Below are 14,841 nucleotides of genomic sequence, written 5' to 3'. Positions count from 1 at the left end.
TTCAGTGTATGTTTCATAAAAACAACCAGTACAAAGATGCTCAGTGTGTTCCTTCACAGTTTTCCCTGCGGAGTCCGTCACCTAATGAGCAAACATGCAGTGAGTGCGTCTCATTAGCGCTAATGAGGGATGCTAACGAGCTGTGGGTGGAGACTAAACCCAGACCGCTCCTTCATCATCATCATCGACTATGGTTTAGTCTGCTCTTACATTATAGTTTGCACTGATGGGGAATGAGTGTTTATGGACTGAAATGATCACAATTCATTCACTGTTCAGAGTTTGGATTCACTGCTGAGTATAAATCTCAGGATTTCTTCATATCTTTGCATCAAATGACCTGTATACATGTGAAGTTGGTCAATATAACTATGCGGTGCGATCAGTGTCCCCCAGCAGAATTTAACTGTCACCATGAACACATTGTAAAATAATGAAAATCTGGGGTTTTATTATGAATGGGCAAAGACTTACACATATATCAGTACAATGTTTAACCTCTTTAAATGTGATTTTGTTACTTTTATTACTTTATTACTTTTTTACTATAAATTTTCTTTGAGGGAATGCACATGATTTGTGCATGTCCCTCACACTAACTTTAGTGAGTTTGATATGTGTTTAAATGAAAAAAAAAGTCATACTTTTTAAATCTTGTCATTATACTCAACAAGTTTTTCAATAAAACAAGTCATTTTGATAATTTATATTTCATTTTCATACTAATATTTATTATGTCTTCTGTCTAACCTTGGGGACCAAGCTCTGGAAATCAGCAGAACCAGAGATGCAGTTCCTCCCTGAAAACCCATCACTGGATCGGATGCACTGCAGCAGCCTCTGGCCTTCCCGGTCCAGTTCCTCCACCGGAGCCTTCAGCACCTACAGGAAAACATATTCAATGTCGTTCAGTTTAATCCTCAGCCTAAACCTGCTAAAACTGGGTTTACACTCAGCCATTTTGGGCTGAAAGATGAGAATAGGAAGTGATATCTGGAGACTAAAAGATGAACACTCTCCTGGTCATGCATCCAAACACAGACTGGGAAAATCCTCTACTTAAAAACCAATGAGAAGTCAGCTGGAAATAATGCAACTATCAAAACAACTCATATACATTTCTGTATCTAAAAATACTAATATTAGGCTGTCTTTGTAAAACTGGTGCCTCATGTTGGTGTTGCTCTCCTCCTCCTCCTCCTGACTTTAGGTCATAAAGACCCAAACATCCACAGTTGACCAAAATCAACTGATCTATAATGTGTAATAATGTCTGATCAATAATCCCATCAATCCATGTAAATAATTGGTGTAAAATACAGTGTCATCTTTTAATGGTCAACACATATGACCCATTTGGACGTTCAGAGACTCCGTAGTGAATATGTAAACACCGCCATCTTCTAATTTCTTGCAAAAGTAAAATGAAGTAAAACAAAAAGCAAAACAATCAAATAAGCAATGAAATGAATAAAATCAAATGATAAAACAAAATAATAAGTAACATGAACAAAATAAGCCAAAAACTGAAAATTGAAGAAAAAATAATATAACAGGCAATACAATTTTGAATTTTATTTCTTTGAACAAAAGCAATAAAATTGAAAAATAAATGCAAATTAACAAAATGAATAAAAAATTGTGCCAAAATTGTGCCAAAAAAAGTGCCATGAACATAAGACACTTATTTTTATATTTGGTTGATATACAGTATTTTGCTGAAAAAGTCACTGTCTTCAGTTTTATCTGTTTTGATAAAAATAACCGTTGAATTTACTCTGAGCTTTTATGAACATCTACCTGATCAGTCAATTAAATTCAGGAAAATACCACATTTTCACTGAAAAATGCAGAGGACAATATTATGATAACAAGTGATAAATCACTTGAGAAAGACAAAAAGTCTGGGTTGAAATATTTTCCATTCATATTAATTAGCTTCAACTGACTTGTATCATAGCTTGTTGTACAGATGCATCCATGTCAGACAGTATGGTTTCCAAAAACGCATAAAAATAATGAAACCTCAGAGTCTGAAGGAGCCTGAAATAATTCTGAATCCAGACTGCTGAGTTGACGTCAATGAAGAACCAGGATGTAATTTGCTGTAATATCTACAGACGTTTCTACATTTTGCATCATTTGTTTAGACAGGAGTCCTCCAACCTTCTTCTTCAGCTGTGTGTGCTCGTCGATCAGCCGACGGGATCCCTCCACATCTGCAGGAAATTCCTTCTTAGACAGAAGCTCCTGTAACATCAAACAGGGAAACAGTTCCTTTATCCATCCATCTTTCCCTTCACAACCCACTCATTCATCAGACCCTCCATCCAACTGCTGCCCCCACCTGCAGATCCTCCAGTCTGGACAGCAGATGAACGGCGTTTGACATGAACTCCTCCAGGGAGACTCTCAGCTCCATCCACTCCTCATGGTTGTAGTCCAGAGAGCCTTCGAAATCGTCAGTCAGCTGGGAAGGATCCACCAGTTTGGCCAGCCCTTCAACAGACACCATACTGGTCTAGGAGACAGGAACAACACCAAGAGAAATAATAAATATATATATATATATATATATATATATATATATATATATATATATATCTGTAAAGGTGATTGTTTGAAGTTCATTTTAATATGTGAATTAAAAAACAAAGCAAAATCTAGTTTATTAGGATTAGCTACATGTAAAGCCACATTACACTTAAACTTAATTAAAAAAGCTCTCACATATTTTACAACTTTAGAACAGGGGTATTCAAAGCCTGCATGTTTTAGAAATTTCCCTCTTCCAGCACACCTGGTTCAATTAATGATCAGCTCATCATCAAGCTCTGCAGAAGCCTGATAATGATGTAATGGCTTCCAGGTGTGATGGAAGAAGGAAATATCTAAAACATGCAGGATATCAGCCCTCAAGGACCAGATTTGAATACCCCTGGTTTAGAGGATGAAGGTTGGAAACCAAGTGAATTTCCAGTAACAATAAATAAATAAATAAATAAATACATAAATAAACACATAACCAAGATAAAGATTTAAACTCCTAACTAAAAACAACATGTCTGTAATGCTATCTGAATAATAAAACAAAATCTAGCTTATTTAGTATTAGCTGCATATAAAGCTAAATGGCACCGAAACAAACAACCAGTTAAACATGCTTAGAGAATAAAGGTTAGAAATAAAAACATACGTTAAAAAGATTTTAAAAAGAAGATATCTGCTGCTCCGAAGATAAAGATTTTAACTGAAATAAAGTAAAAAACAAAACCTTTGACTAATTTATCAGCCAACACTTAACTAGCCTATCCAAATTCTTTTAGCAGCTAACACTAAGCTATTTAGCTGTTTGGCTTCCTTCCACGTGTTTGCTAATACATAAATATTTCCAAAATTAGGTTTAGGGAATGATTTTCTGACTACAGACGCCTTTAGTCCTAGTGTCTTTGGTTTAGAATTAGCGTTTGGACCTTGATAACAATAACTACTCTTAGTATGCTAGCTAGCGTTAGCTTCTATTAGCTAATTGCTGGTTACATTAGTTAATGTTAGCTAGCTTTAAAAAACGTAAAATGTGAAAAAGGTAAATTTATTTACCAGAAAGTTTTAGCCAGAAAATTATCAAGGCTACTTGTTAAGCTACACCCAAAAGACCCAAACATTTTTTGCTGCTCACCCCGTCCTGAAGTTGGCTTCTATACATGTTAGTTTGCACCTTAGCATCCAGACTTAGCTTTAGCTTTAAACACTGCTCTACAGAACAGTGTATTAGCTGCATGACAGTGAGCTTTTATACCATTTTCTTATTCCTTTTAAAACCTCAAATATATCTGTTTTGGTTTCACTTACTGATTTTTAAGTAACAAGGAGATAAAAAGACACAGAAATGAGCCTTACTGTTATTGATAACGTTGTCCACTATTCTGTAAATGTGAATTACAGACAGCTTTATCATACAAATAAAATAAATATATCTTGGAAGAGGCTTCAAATTGTGTTTTTTATGGAAAATTATGATACAGAGGCCATAAAAAGTTTCCACGCATATTGTGTTGGTCATAAGTTACTGTATAAAATATTAATACCTAAGTTATTGATTAACAAAGACTGTATCAGTGCTCATGAGTCATACTGGTTGGAACATAAGGACACTGGATTAATATTTAACTGCTCTTGTTGCGTCAGAAAATTAATTAAAAGGACAAAATCCAGATCGATTACAACTAGGCTGCAAACAATGATTCAATTATTTACGTTTGGCATTAGTGAACATGCAGAGAGTGTAATTATGCTACATAAATGATGACTTATGTGCATCTTATTGTGACAGACAGGCTTTATAACGCAGCAAAATAAAGTACAAATGTATGCATGTGTGTGAATGAAGTCCAAACAAGAAAAAAAAGGAGTGCTTGTTATTCCAGGCACTAACTATGCAGGAGCTGGGACTTCACAGTCCTCTGACACTGATGAAAAACAAACCCGAACATTCTGAAAACCATCTAAACATTCATGTCCAACATCAGGGTTTTACAAGTGTTGGACTTCAAACTGAGGCGGGACGACATTGGATGAATCCCAGCTCAGAGAAAACACACACTGAGGACGTCTGCTGACCTCAAAGGAGAACTTAGCACTGCCAAAGTTTGTCTTCTGCTTCTGCCAGAAGTTGTCTGGTTTGATGATGAGCGCCACGCAAATTTCTGCAGGAAAAAACTCCTGCAGCGTCTTCAGCAGTGGTTTGATCAGCTCCCACTTGGATCCACGCATGTCGATGATGACGGTGAAACCACGCTTACAAACATCCTCACTGCAGAAATAAAACACAAGATAAAAGACAAAATTAAAGGACATTCCATGAAAATCACCCATTACCCAATACCAGCATCAATACAATATATTATTTATTATTTATTTTGCACGTCACAGTTATTTAAAATGAGAATTACTTAGTTTTACCAGTGAACTGCCCCTGTACATGTATTAGAAACCATCAAAAAAAGCAAAAAATTGAAATAATCAGTGAGAGAAAAGTAGAAACTAAAAGTCTTGCATCCAAAACCTTCAAAAGATAAAGTACAAAAGCATGAAAAATACTTCAATAATAGTCAATAATAATAAATCAACAATGAAATTAAGAGTAATATTTATTACAGAACCATAATTATTGATACTTCCATGTTTAATGTTATACCTGTTAATAGTGTGGCTCATTTTTATTTTATTATCAATTTAATACTTGATTCTTAATTGTTATTAATAATAAGATGCTTAAAGTGACTATTAAATAAAGTAGTAACAATATTTGCCTTCTAAATGTGGATAAGGAGCAGAAAGTGGTAAATATCACATGATAAATAAAATAATATTTCTAAGCTTTATTTAATGTTGGAATATATCAAGCTGAAGGCCTCATTTACATTACAACAAAAAAATACAAAATTAGAAGATAAAAACAGCTGATTCTGGAAACAAGAAAATCTAAAAAAAACAACAACAAAAAAAAAGAGTTATAAAGTTATGATCAGTGGTGACAAATAATGCAGCGTAAAACTTAATCCCATAAAATAAACCAGTTTTTTTAGACCAAAATGAGCGGATAGGTGTGAAAGGCAGGAAGAGCTGATAACTGTAACATAAAGATTAAGGGTCTTTTCTTGAAACTATGAAGTCTGAGCTGTGATCGCAGGTGGAACAAACGCCTCCTGTTGAGCTGAGGCTGATCTGGGACCAGATCTGGACCGTGGTGGGTTTCTCTGATTGCCTCTGATTGGACGATCCAAACATCCTCTAATCACCTGCACATGCTCACATGCAGCTCCATTAATATAAATTCATGAAGTGAACATCCATTAGAATCTGCCTCCACTTGTTGCCATGGAAACTGAAGCTCATTTAGCAGGAGGAAGCAGAGCGATGCTGGTACTGATACTGATCCAGGTTTTGAACCTGGTTCCTTCGGTGTGTCCTGTTCAGGTACACAGCATCTCCATACAGGTACAAACACAGATGGGTTTAATGTCCCTGATGTTTATGGGATGTTTAGATGATGGCTGTCAGACTATAAGAAGGGTTCAGGTACTTTAATTACAAATGTCATTTTCATGTGGTTCTTAGTCGTCATGGTGGATTTTCTACAATGTTTTCACATTGTTGCCTCTTTTATGTCATATTTATCATGTTGTATCTTAAGTTTTTTGGTAAGTTTAAGCTTTCATCTTGTTTTTCTTACATTGATTCAATGTTGTTGCATTTTTCCAATGTTATTTTTTTCTTACATCTTTTACATCATATTCATCATGCTGCATTTTTTACATGTTGCGTCTTTTTTTGGATGTTCATCATGTTTAATTTTACGATGCTTTTGTCCTGTTACATCTTTTATGTCATTGTCATGCTCTGCTTTTTTTTATTTTATTTTTTTATTTTTACAATATTTTCCTCTGGTTACATCTTTTTTGTTGCATCTTTGTTCCATCTCTCTCTCTTTTTTCTTTTACAATATTTTTTCTGACTGCGTATTTCACTTTCTCTAATTATGTTTTATGTTGATTCATCGTCTTTTATATCATTGCTCCTCTCACTACATCTTTAACTTTTACTTTTTCCTCTCTTTAGGTCCTTTAGATTACTGCATCTTGTTGCATCTTTAACATTTTCATTTTGTTTCATTTTAACATCATTTTTATCTTGTATCTTTTCAATAGTTTTCATCTGGTTCACATCTTTTACATTTATTCATCTTCATCGTTTGTCATTTTTCTCTTAATTTGTCTTTTATAAATAACTTTAAACTCTGAATATCCTTTTTTATGTCACTATCATCTTATTGCATCTCATACACTGTTAAGTTTGTTTCATCTGTAACATTTTCATGTTATTGTGTCTTTTATTCCATCTTCATCTCATTGAATCTTTTACATTATTTCATGTTGTTACATCTTACACATTGTTGCATCTTTTACATAATTTTGTCTCATTGTATCTTTGAGGTTTCTTACATCATTTTCATATTGTTGCATTTTTCCCAATTTTGTTTTCTTCTTGCATTTTTTACTTCATATTCATCTTGTTGTATCTTTTGTGTTGTTTACACCCTGTTGCCCCCCCCCTTTTTTTTTCTTACAATATTGTCCTCTTGTTATGTCTTTTGTTGCTGCATTTTTTTTGCATCTTTAACATTTTTATTTTGTTGCATCTTTAACAATACATTCATCTGGTTAACTTCATTTACATCATTTTCATCTTGTTTCTTTTTTTTGTTATATATATATATATTTTATCTTATTGCATCTTTGACTTTGACTTTTTCCTCTTGTTGGATCTTTAACATTTTCATCTTTCTAATCTTTTACGTTGATTCAACCTCTTTTATATATTTTTCTCTTTGTTTTTCTTTCATGAATAATTTTAATCTATGAAAAATCCTCCGTCTGGTCGACCTCTATCTCAGAAAACCTGAAAATGTTTTAATATACTCTAAGAACAAGCTGAAAACAAGTGATCTGCTATTATTTAATTATTTACATAGACAGTCTGCTGCATTGCAAATGAACAGATACTTTAATAATATACTTATTTTGTGCATTTCTATGTCTTTTGAATGTGTTATGTTCACTGTTTTACCCTGAAGACAACCGTTACACCATCATTTATAGATGTCCAGACCATCCCAGGGTGAAAACAGTGCTATATTCTATACTATCTGAGATGAATGTGAATAAATGTGTAACAGGTGACTGACCATCTACATGTGTTTTAAACCGACCACTGCATTTTTACAGGAAATGGTGCTGTACCTGTCTGAGAGTTTCACTAATTGGAGTGTGAACCCACACATCACTGTCACTAAACCTGTCTATCAACGTAGACGATGGTGAAAGTTTCTACAGTTTAATAATAAAACACTCACAGCGAATACTTTTTCTTCCAAATACTTTTACTTTTCAATATATCCTCATGCAATGACCTCCAATAATATGCAATAACCCTGTATAATGTGAATTATGTGCAATAAGTTTGTGCAAAAATTATCTGTTCTTGCAATAACAACACAATATTTATTAATTCAATATTTATTTATTATCACATAAATGCACTTGTTCACAGATACACATACTGTTAATATTGTTAATAGTGTGTATAAAATACTGTGTTATTATTGTATTGTGTATTCATGTTTTTCAAAGAGCATCACTTATATCTGTACATGTTTCATGTTATTTAATGCTTATGTCTGTAAAAGGGAAATAAAGCAAAAATAAAATGGACTTCAATTAAAAAAATGGTGTAGTCAGATAAACAGTTTGGCATTTGGAGATTCTCCTGCTAAAAAAATGGGTTTTTCAAATTAAAAAATATATAGAAATATATATTTTCACTTGATTTAAGTCCATTATTATATGCAGAGGTAAGAGCGAACACATCAAAAAGCTTAAAAAAGTAATAACTCTGGTAATAACCCTGTATAATGTGAATTATGTGCGATAAGTCATGATAATCGCAATAATCCTAATCCTAATCCTAATAATAACAATGCAATATTTATTCAACATTTATCAAACAAATGTCCTATTTTTATAGACTTGTTCATAGATATACATACCATTAATATTGTGTCTATTCATAGTTTATGTCTATTTTTATTTTATTCTACTTTTAGTTGTATTTTTATTTTACTTCTTGTAAAATTTTCAGTTTTATTTTCTTATTTTCCTTTTAAGTTTTGTAATTTTATATTCGCTCTGTATTTATTTTCTTACAGATTGTTTTTTTTATTCATATTGTTGCACTGATGGATAGTGCGCACATGGAAATATTCAAGGCAATGTATGAAATATTTCTTATGTTTGCTAAACTGCTCAGACTCTCACTCTGCAAATGAGAGAGAGAGAGAGAGCAGTGGTCAAGTGAGCAACAGACTAAATGGAGAGAGCGAGCACTGATGATAAAAAAACATACTAATAGAAAGATGATGCATCATTTTCTGATGTTGTCACAGTGTGATATAAATAAAGTTACTTAAACTACTACAAAACTTTGCAAAAACAATGACCATCTTTTTTTTCCCCAGGAAACACTGTCCGACCGTCTCGTCGAACTAATTGGAGTCTGAACCCACTCATCGCTGTCACTACGATGGTCCATCATCGTCACTGCAGTCACTCAGGAAACTTCCACCACTTTTACATATTTAGGTGATAAGTCGTCGACAGCAGAGGAAAAGTGAAGCAGTGTCAGAGATTTAATCCATTAATAAACAAAATGTGTTAGGACGTGAGGAGATGGTTTCAGTTCTGGAGAAATGACAGTCAGCAGACTCTGGACTCCAACCAAAGACAGATGTATTCATCCATTAAAATCAAGATGGGGTCATTAAACAATACTATATCATGATAAATATGTGTATATTTATTTAACATACATTTGATTTTTGTCTTTAGGGTTTATTTTGTTTATAGTGTCAGATAAATGTTTCAGTGTTTTCATGTTGTTGAAGAACAGATTGAATTTATTTTCAATATAATGAACAAAATCAGTAGTAAATCCTAAAATCTGAGATTTTAAGTCTACTTTGCTCATGTCTTATTTCCCATGTTGCCTTTTTTACATTGCTTTAATCAGGTTAAATTTTTTACTGACATTTTCATTTTATTGTGTTTTAAATAGTTTTCATGTTGGTGCTTTTTTTTCCTCAAAATATCTTGTTGCATATTTTACAGCATTTTCACTTTGCTGTCTTAAAATCATTTCATCCTCTTGCATCTTTTCTATAGTTTTCATCTTGTTCAGTCTTCTGTGATGTTTACATCTCGCATTTTTAGCATTTTCATCTTGTTACATTTTAACATCATTTCATCACATTTTTAGCATTTTCATCTTGTTACATTTTAACATCATTTCATCACATTTTTACATTTTCATCTTGTATTTCTTGCGTTTTCATCTTGCATTCTTTATATTTTCATCTTGTATTTCTTGCGTTTTCATCTTGCATTCTTTATATTTTCATCTTATTGCATTTTTTTTTACATTTTCATCTTGTAATTTTTACATTTTCATCTTGTTGCATTTTTTTAATTTTTCGTCTTCATGTATTTCCTCTTGTTACATCTTTAGATTCCTTCATTTTGTTGCACCTTTTACATTTTCATCTTAACATCATTTCATCCTGTTGCATCTTTTAAATACTTTTCATGTGGTTCACATCTTTTATACTGATTCTCTCATTTTGTCTTTTACTAATAAAAATTTAATAATTGAACCCATGAATATCCCTTTTTTTTATGTCACTATCATCTTTTTGCATCTCATACACTATTGAATTTTGTTTCATCTGTAACATTTTCATGTTATTGTGTCTTTTTTTATTCCATATTCCACTTGTTGCATCTTTGACATGATTTCATCTTGTTACATTTTACACATTGTTGCATCTTTAATATTTGCATTTTGTTGCGTCTTTTATGTTTCATCTTATTGGTTCATCTTTTATTTTGTTATATTTCGTTGGGTGTTTTTGTGACCTTTTCCTGTCGTTTTGTCTTTTATATTTTCTTGTTTCCAACTTTTATCTCAAATAACATGTAATAGTGAAAAACCTACAGTCTTTTATTTCACCTTTTCTTATGTCACATACTGTTCTGTTAAATTTTTATAGAAGTTTTGTGTAGAACTGTTTTAATGTAAGTACAGAGTTGTATGTGTATAGTGGAACCAACTGAAATACAACTGACAAATAAATGCAGATCCTTTAACATTATATTTGACTGTATGTTTCCATTTTTGGTGAATATATGAAGTTGTCCATTTGTTGTTGTAGGTCAGACATCTGTAAAGCAATGTTGTATTCATTCTAAACATTTATTTAAAAGGTATTTTAATAGACTAAGGCTGATTTGGTCTTCAAACTCTAACAATCCTACTGTTTTATTATATTTACATTCCTTTTTCTTCAATTTTCTCTCCCTGAATGGCTTGAAAGCACTCAAAATTCTCCAAATAATATGCAATAACTTATGTTATTAGTCCTGAACAAGGCTAAAAGCTGGGGGGGGTGTCTTTTGTGTTCACGCCACCTTCCATTAAGTCACTTCAACAGGTTAACAAAGAGCCCATTGTTTACACACTGACATGACCCAAAGCTGATGTCTTTGTGAAAGGATGGTCCTTAAACGCCACACAGACTGAGTTGAAGTCCAGCCTCTGCTCTAGTTTCTGTGTGAGGAGGAGTGTGAAGGACGGTCGGGTCGACTCGACATTGCATCTTTCACACTGATGCTAATGAAGCTGCTCTGAGTCCGCTGATGAAGAAAGGAGCGTTTGATTCTGCAGCGAGGACAGCACTGAGGCACTTCAGCCTCCACTCCATCCTCTTTCATCCCGTCTGCTTCAGTCAGAGGGGGTTTGAATCAGGGTCTGAACGTGGATTTAACCCTTTCATGCATGAATTATGAGCACCTTAGTCAAGATTTTTTTAAAGAATTTTTTTAAAAGATAAATATTTGCTGGAAATAATAAAAAGTTAACTTCCTGATATGACAGGACAGCTTTAACACACACAGATATGGGATTTTTACAAGCAAAAAGAAAACTCAGAGACACATTTAGTAAAAACACATCCAGACAGGAAGTAGTGTTTGACAATTTCATATCCTTAAGTAAAAAAAAACATGGCCATATTCCACAAGTAAATGTTTTCATTCTGCACCTTCCTTCAGTAAAACTATGCAAAGATGATGTGTATTAGTCAAAATATGGCAGCAAAATTAACCCTTTCATGCATGAATTATGAGAACCTTAGACTAGATTATTTTCCTCAGTGTTTCTATTCCTTTTCAGGCACGAAAAAAACCCACTGCAATTGAATTTTTTTTCATGAACCTATTTTCCATGGAGTTACATAAACGTCCACTCAGCTGGACACAATGAGTTTAACTTTAGAGACAAAGAATTATGTATTTAACTAATATCAGAAGATTAGATTAAACAAAAAAAAATTCTTAATTCCACTCTAATGACAGTTCTACATTCATTTCCACTAAAAATGTTAGTGTAAAGATGATGTGTATTAGTCAAACTACAGCTGCACAATTAACCCTTTCATGCATAAATTCTTGAATGGTTTTATTCCTCTTTAGGCATGAAAAATTTAATTAAAACTTTTTATGATGCTATTTTTCATGGAGTTACATAAATGTTCACTCAGCTGGACACCATGAGTTTAAGTTTAGAAGCAAATAAATATGTATTTAATAAACCAATATCAGAAAATGATGAAAAAAAACATCTTTAATGTTGCTAATCTGATGTTTTCTCACATTGTAACATATTCTAATACTAGTTTTTAGTCATTTTATGGAAATGATATGCAAGAAAAAAACCTTTTTGTTTAAAAATAAATAAATAAATAAATAAATAGTAATTCCACTCTAATACTAATTCTCCATTGAGTTCCACTAAAACATGTTAGTGCAGATCAGTTTTATCCAGTTACAGTTACAGTAATGGTATGAATTACAGTGTAAATACAGCTAGTGATGCATGGCGTCCAATTTAGTAGTCAACATGGGATTAGTTGCAAATTTCTTCCAATATAAAATAAATATGTGCAATTTTGATCAATGATATTAATCCTTAGATGTTACTTGATGCTTCCATATTTTTCTACCTTCAGGAGTGTCCTGATATAGAAGGATTTACAAGATATTCCGGGGATGTTCAGTATTTCTGACTTCCTGTCGGCCATCTTGGTTACAAGTTTAAAAAAAAAAAAAAAAAAAAGCACTTCCATGACTGGCCAATAGGTGTCAGTGTATGGGATGATGCACAAGTGTCCACTGTGTGGCTGATATGGAACCAAAACAACCAAACCCATGAATATACAAGAGAACAGCTGTAGAACAGATGAACACTGGACTGAACGCTAGACATGAAAGGGTTAATATGAGGTAGTGGGGGTGGGAGGTGGGGGGTTGGTACCTGGGGACAGTGGACAGGTAGGTCACCAGCCTCCTCAGGTCCTCCTGCTTTATTCGGTCGTGGTTACTTCTGGCAGGAAACGTCAGAATAGGTCCTCCTCTTTATCTCGTCCACCTGCACATGGACAAACAGAAGAAAGATCCACAGTAAATCACAGCTGGTTCCGTCATGACAGCGGGAGGATAGGCAGGAATTATGGAAAACACTAAAATATGACGTCTGTTTTATTTTACAAAAGCTTTATATGATATAGAGCAAAGGGAACAAAAAAACAATCAGGATGAAGAATAAACAGAGCAGCTGTTATTCCACACTGTGACCATTATCAGTGGGATAAGGCTGTTAATCCACTCTGTATTTTACTCTAATGGTCCAGGTATCTGTGAATCTGTGACATTACTCTGAGATGTCGACCACAACCCCCCCACACCCCGCTCCCACCCCTGCACTGATAAACGATGTGTGTGGAGATGTTTGGGTCCGATTAATGTAAGAAACACACACCACAGTGTTTATAGAACATGACCGTGGATGGAGTGTGTTTGGAGGGAGTGGACAGTCTTTAGTTTTTACACTTTATCCTTCATCTACAACAAATACATTCACTTTATCATAACACTACTATAACATCAGCAGGTACACATGTTTTATTGCGTTTAACCCATAAAGACCCAGACATTCACCAGTGACCAAAACCATCTACTGATTTAAAATGTATAATACCTCTTAATCCACTAATCCTATCAATACATGTCAATAATTGTTGTAAAATGCAGTTTATTATCTTTTCATGGTCATCAGATATGACCCATTTGGATGTTCAGAGGCTCCGTAGTGAACGTGGAAACACCATCATCTTCTACAACATTGATTCACCAGTAGAATCCGTGGAATTTGATAAATAACAGCAGTCATGGCTATTTGTTTTATGTTCACTTAATGATATATTTGACTGAAAAAGTCACTTATTCTTCAGTTTTCTCTGTTTTTTGGTATAATAACCCTCAAGTTTAACCTGAGCTTTTATGAACATCTATGTGATCAGTAAATTAAATATTGGAAAATACATGATTTTCACTGGAAAAAAGCAAAATACAAAGGATTATTTCATAATAAATGGTGACAAATCACTTAAGAAATGTTACATATAGAGAAAATTGCAGTTTTAGAAGAATTTTGATAAAGAACAGTATTAAAAATGTAGTTAACATTTCTGTAACATTTTTCTGTTGTATTTTCGTCCTTGGTCTTCATGTGTTGTATTTCATTTAAAAAAAAACAAAAACAAAACATAACCATAGTTTTTTTACACTTGACACATAGTTTTTATATGCATATTTATTTTATTTTGTATATATAATGTCTGTTTTATTTATTGCTGCTGCATCTTCAGCCACTTGCATCAAAAGTTAATTTTTAGTAAATCTGGAATGGACAAATAAAGTCGATCTGTCGATGTCTATTTTTTGTGCTGCTGAGATACAAGAAAAATTGTGATCTAAAAATGAAGTATCATCATCATCATCATCATCATCATCATCATCATCATCATCATCATCATCACCATCATCATCACAGGTTGACTGAAGTAAAAGTGTAAAAACAGTAAAACATTTGCTCAGTACAGTAAAGGTTCTGACTATTTTCAAGGCTGACCTGTTTCTGAACCACTGTCCCTTCACACTTCTATAAATTTTTCCATATTAGGGAAGAAATGAAGGGTTAGTAACGCTGACTTTGCCACAAATGTGAATCAGTTTTTCTTATCACGCGGCTGAGATTTGAGGAAGACCTGCCGAGTTAAAACAGGTCCTGGATCTGCGTACAGGGCTTGTTTTGGCCTGGTCGTCTGCATCG

The 14,841-nt window shown here is 33.4% G+C and overlaps 1 protein-coding gene across 1 annotated transcript in view; it reads right to left on the bottom strand.

Moving 5' to 3' along the window:
• The window catches only part of kalrna (kalirin RhoGEF kinase a), a 197,354-nt gene that overhangs the window by 120,431 nt on the left and 62,082 nt on the right, over positions 1-14,841 (bottom strand). The window contains exons 3-7 of the mRNA XM_030124714.1: positions 12,985-13,098; positions 4,621-4,813; positions 2,348-2,521; positions 2,167-2,250; positions 751-882 (exon numbers count right to left, since the gene is read on the bottom strand). Coding sequence (XP_029980574.1) covers positions 751-882; positions 2,167-2,250; positions 2,348-2,521; positions 4,621-4,773 — 543 coding nt within the window. The 5' untranslated portion in view covers positions 4,774-4,813; positions 12,985-13,098. The remainder of the gene's footprint in view (positions 1-750; positions 883-2,166; positions 2,251-2,347; positions 2,522-4,620; positions 4,814-12,984; positions 13,099-14,841) is intronic.

Source organism: Sphaeramia orbicularis, chromosome 21 (genome assembly GCF_902148855.1).
Source record: "Sphaeramia orbicularis chromosome 21, fSphaOr1.1, whole genome shotgun sequence".
NCBI classification, from domain to species: domain Eukaryota; kingdom Metazoa; phylum Chordata; class Actinopteri; order Kurtiformes; family Apogonidae; genus Sphaeramia; species Sphaeramia orbicularis.
Note: the sequence above shows the minus strand (reverse complement) of the source record. Positions and strands in the feature narration are given on the sequence as shown.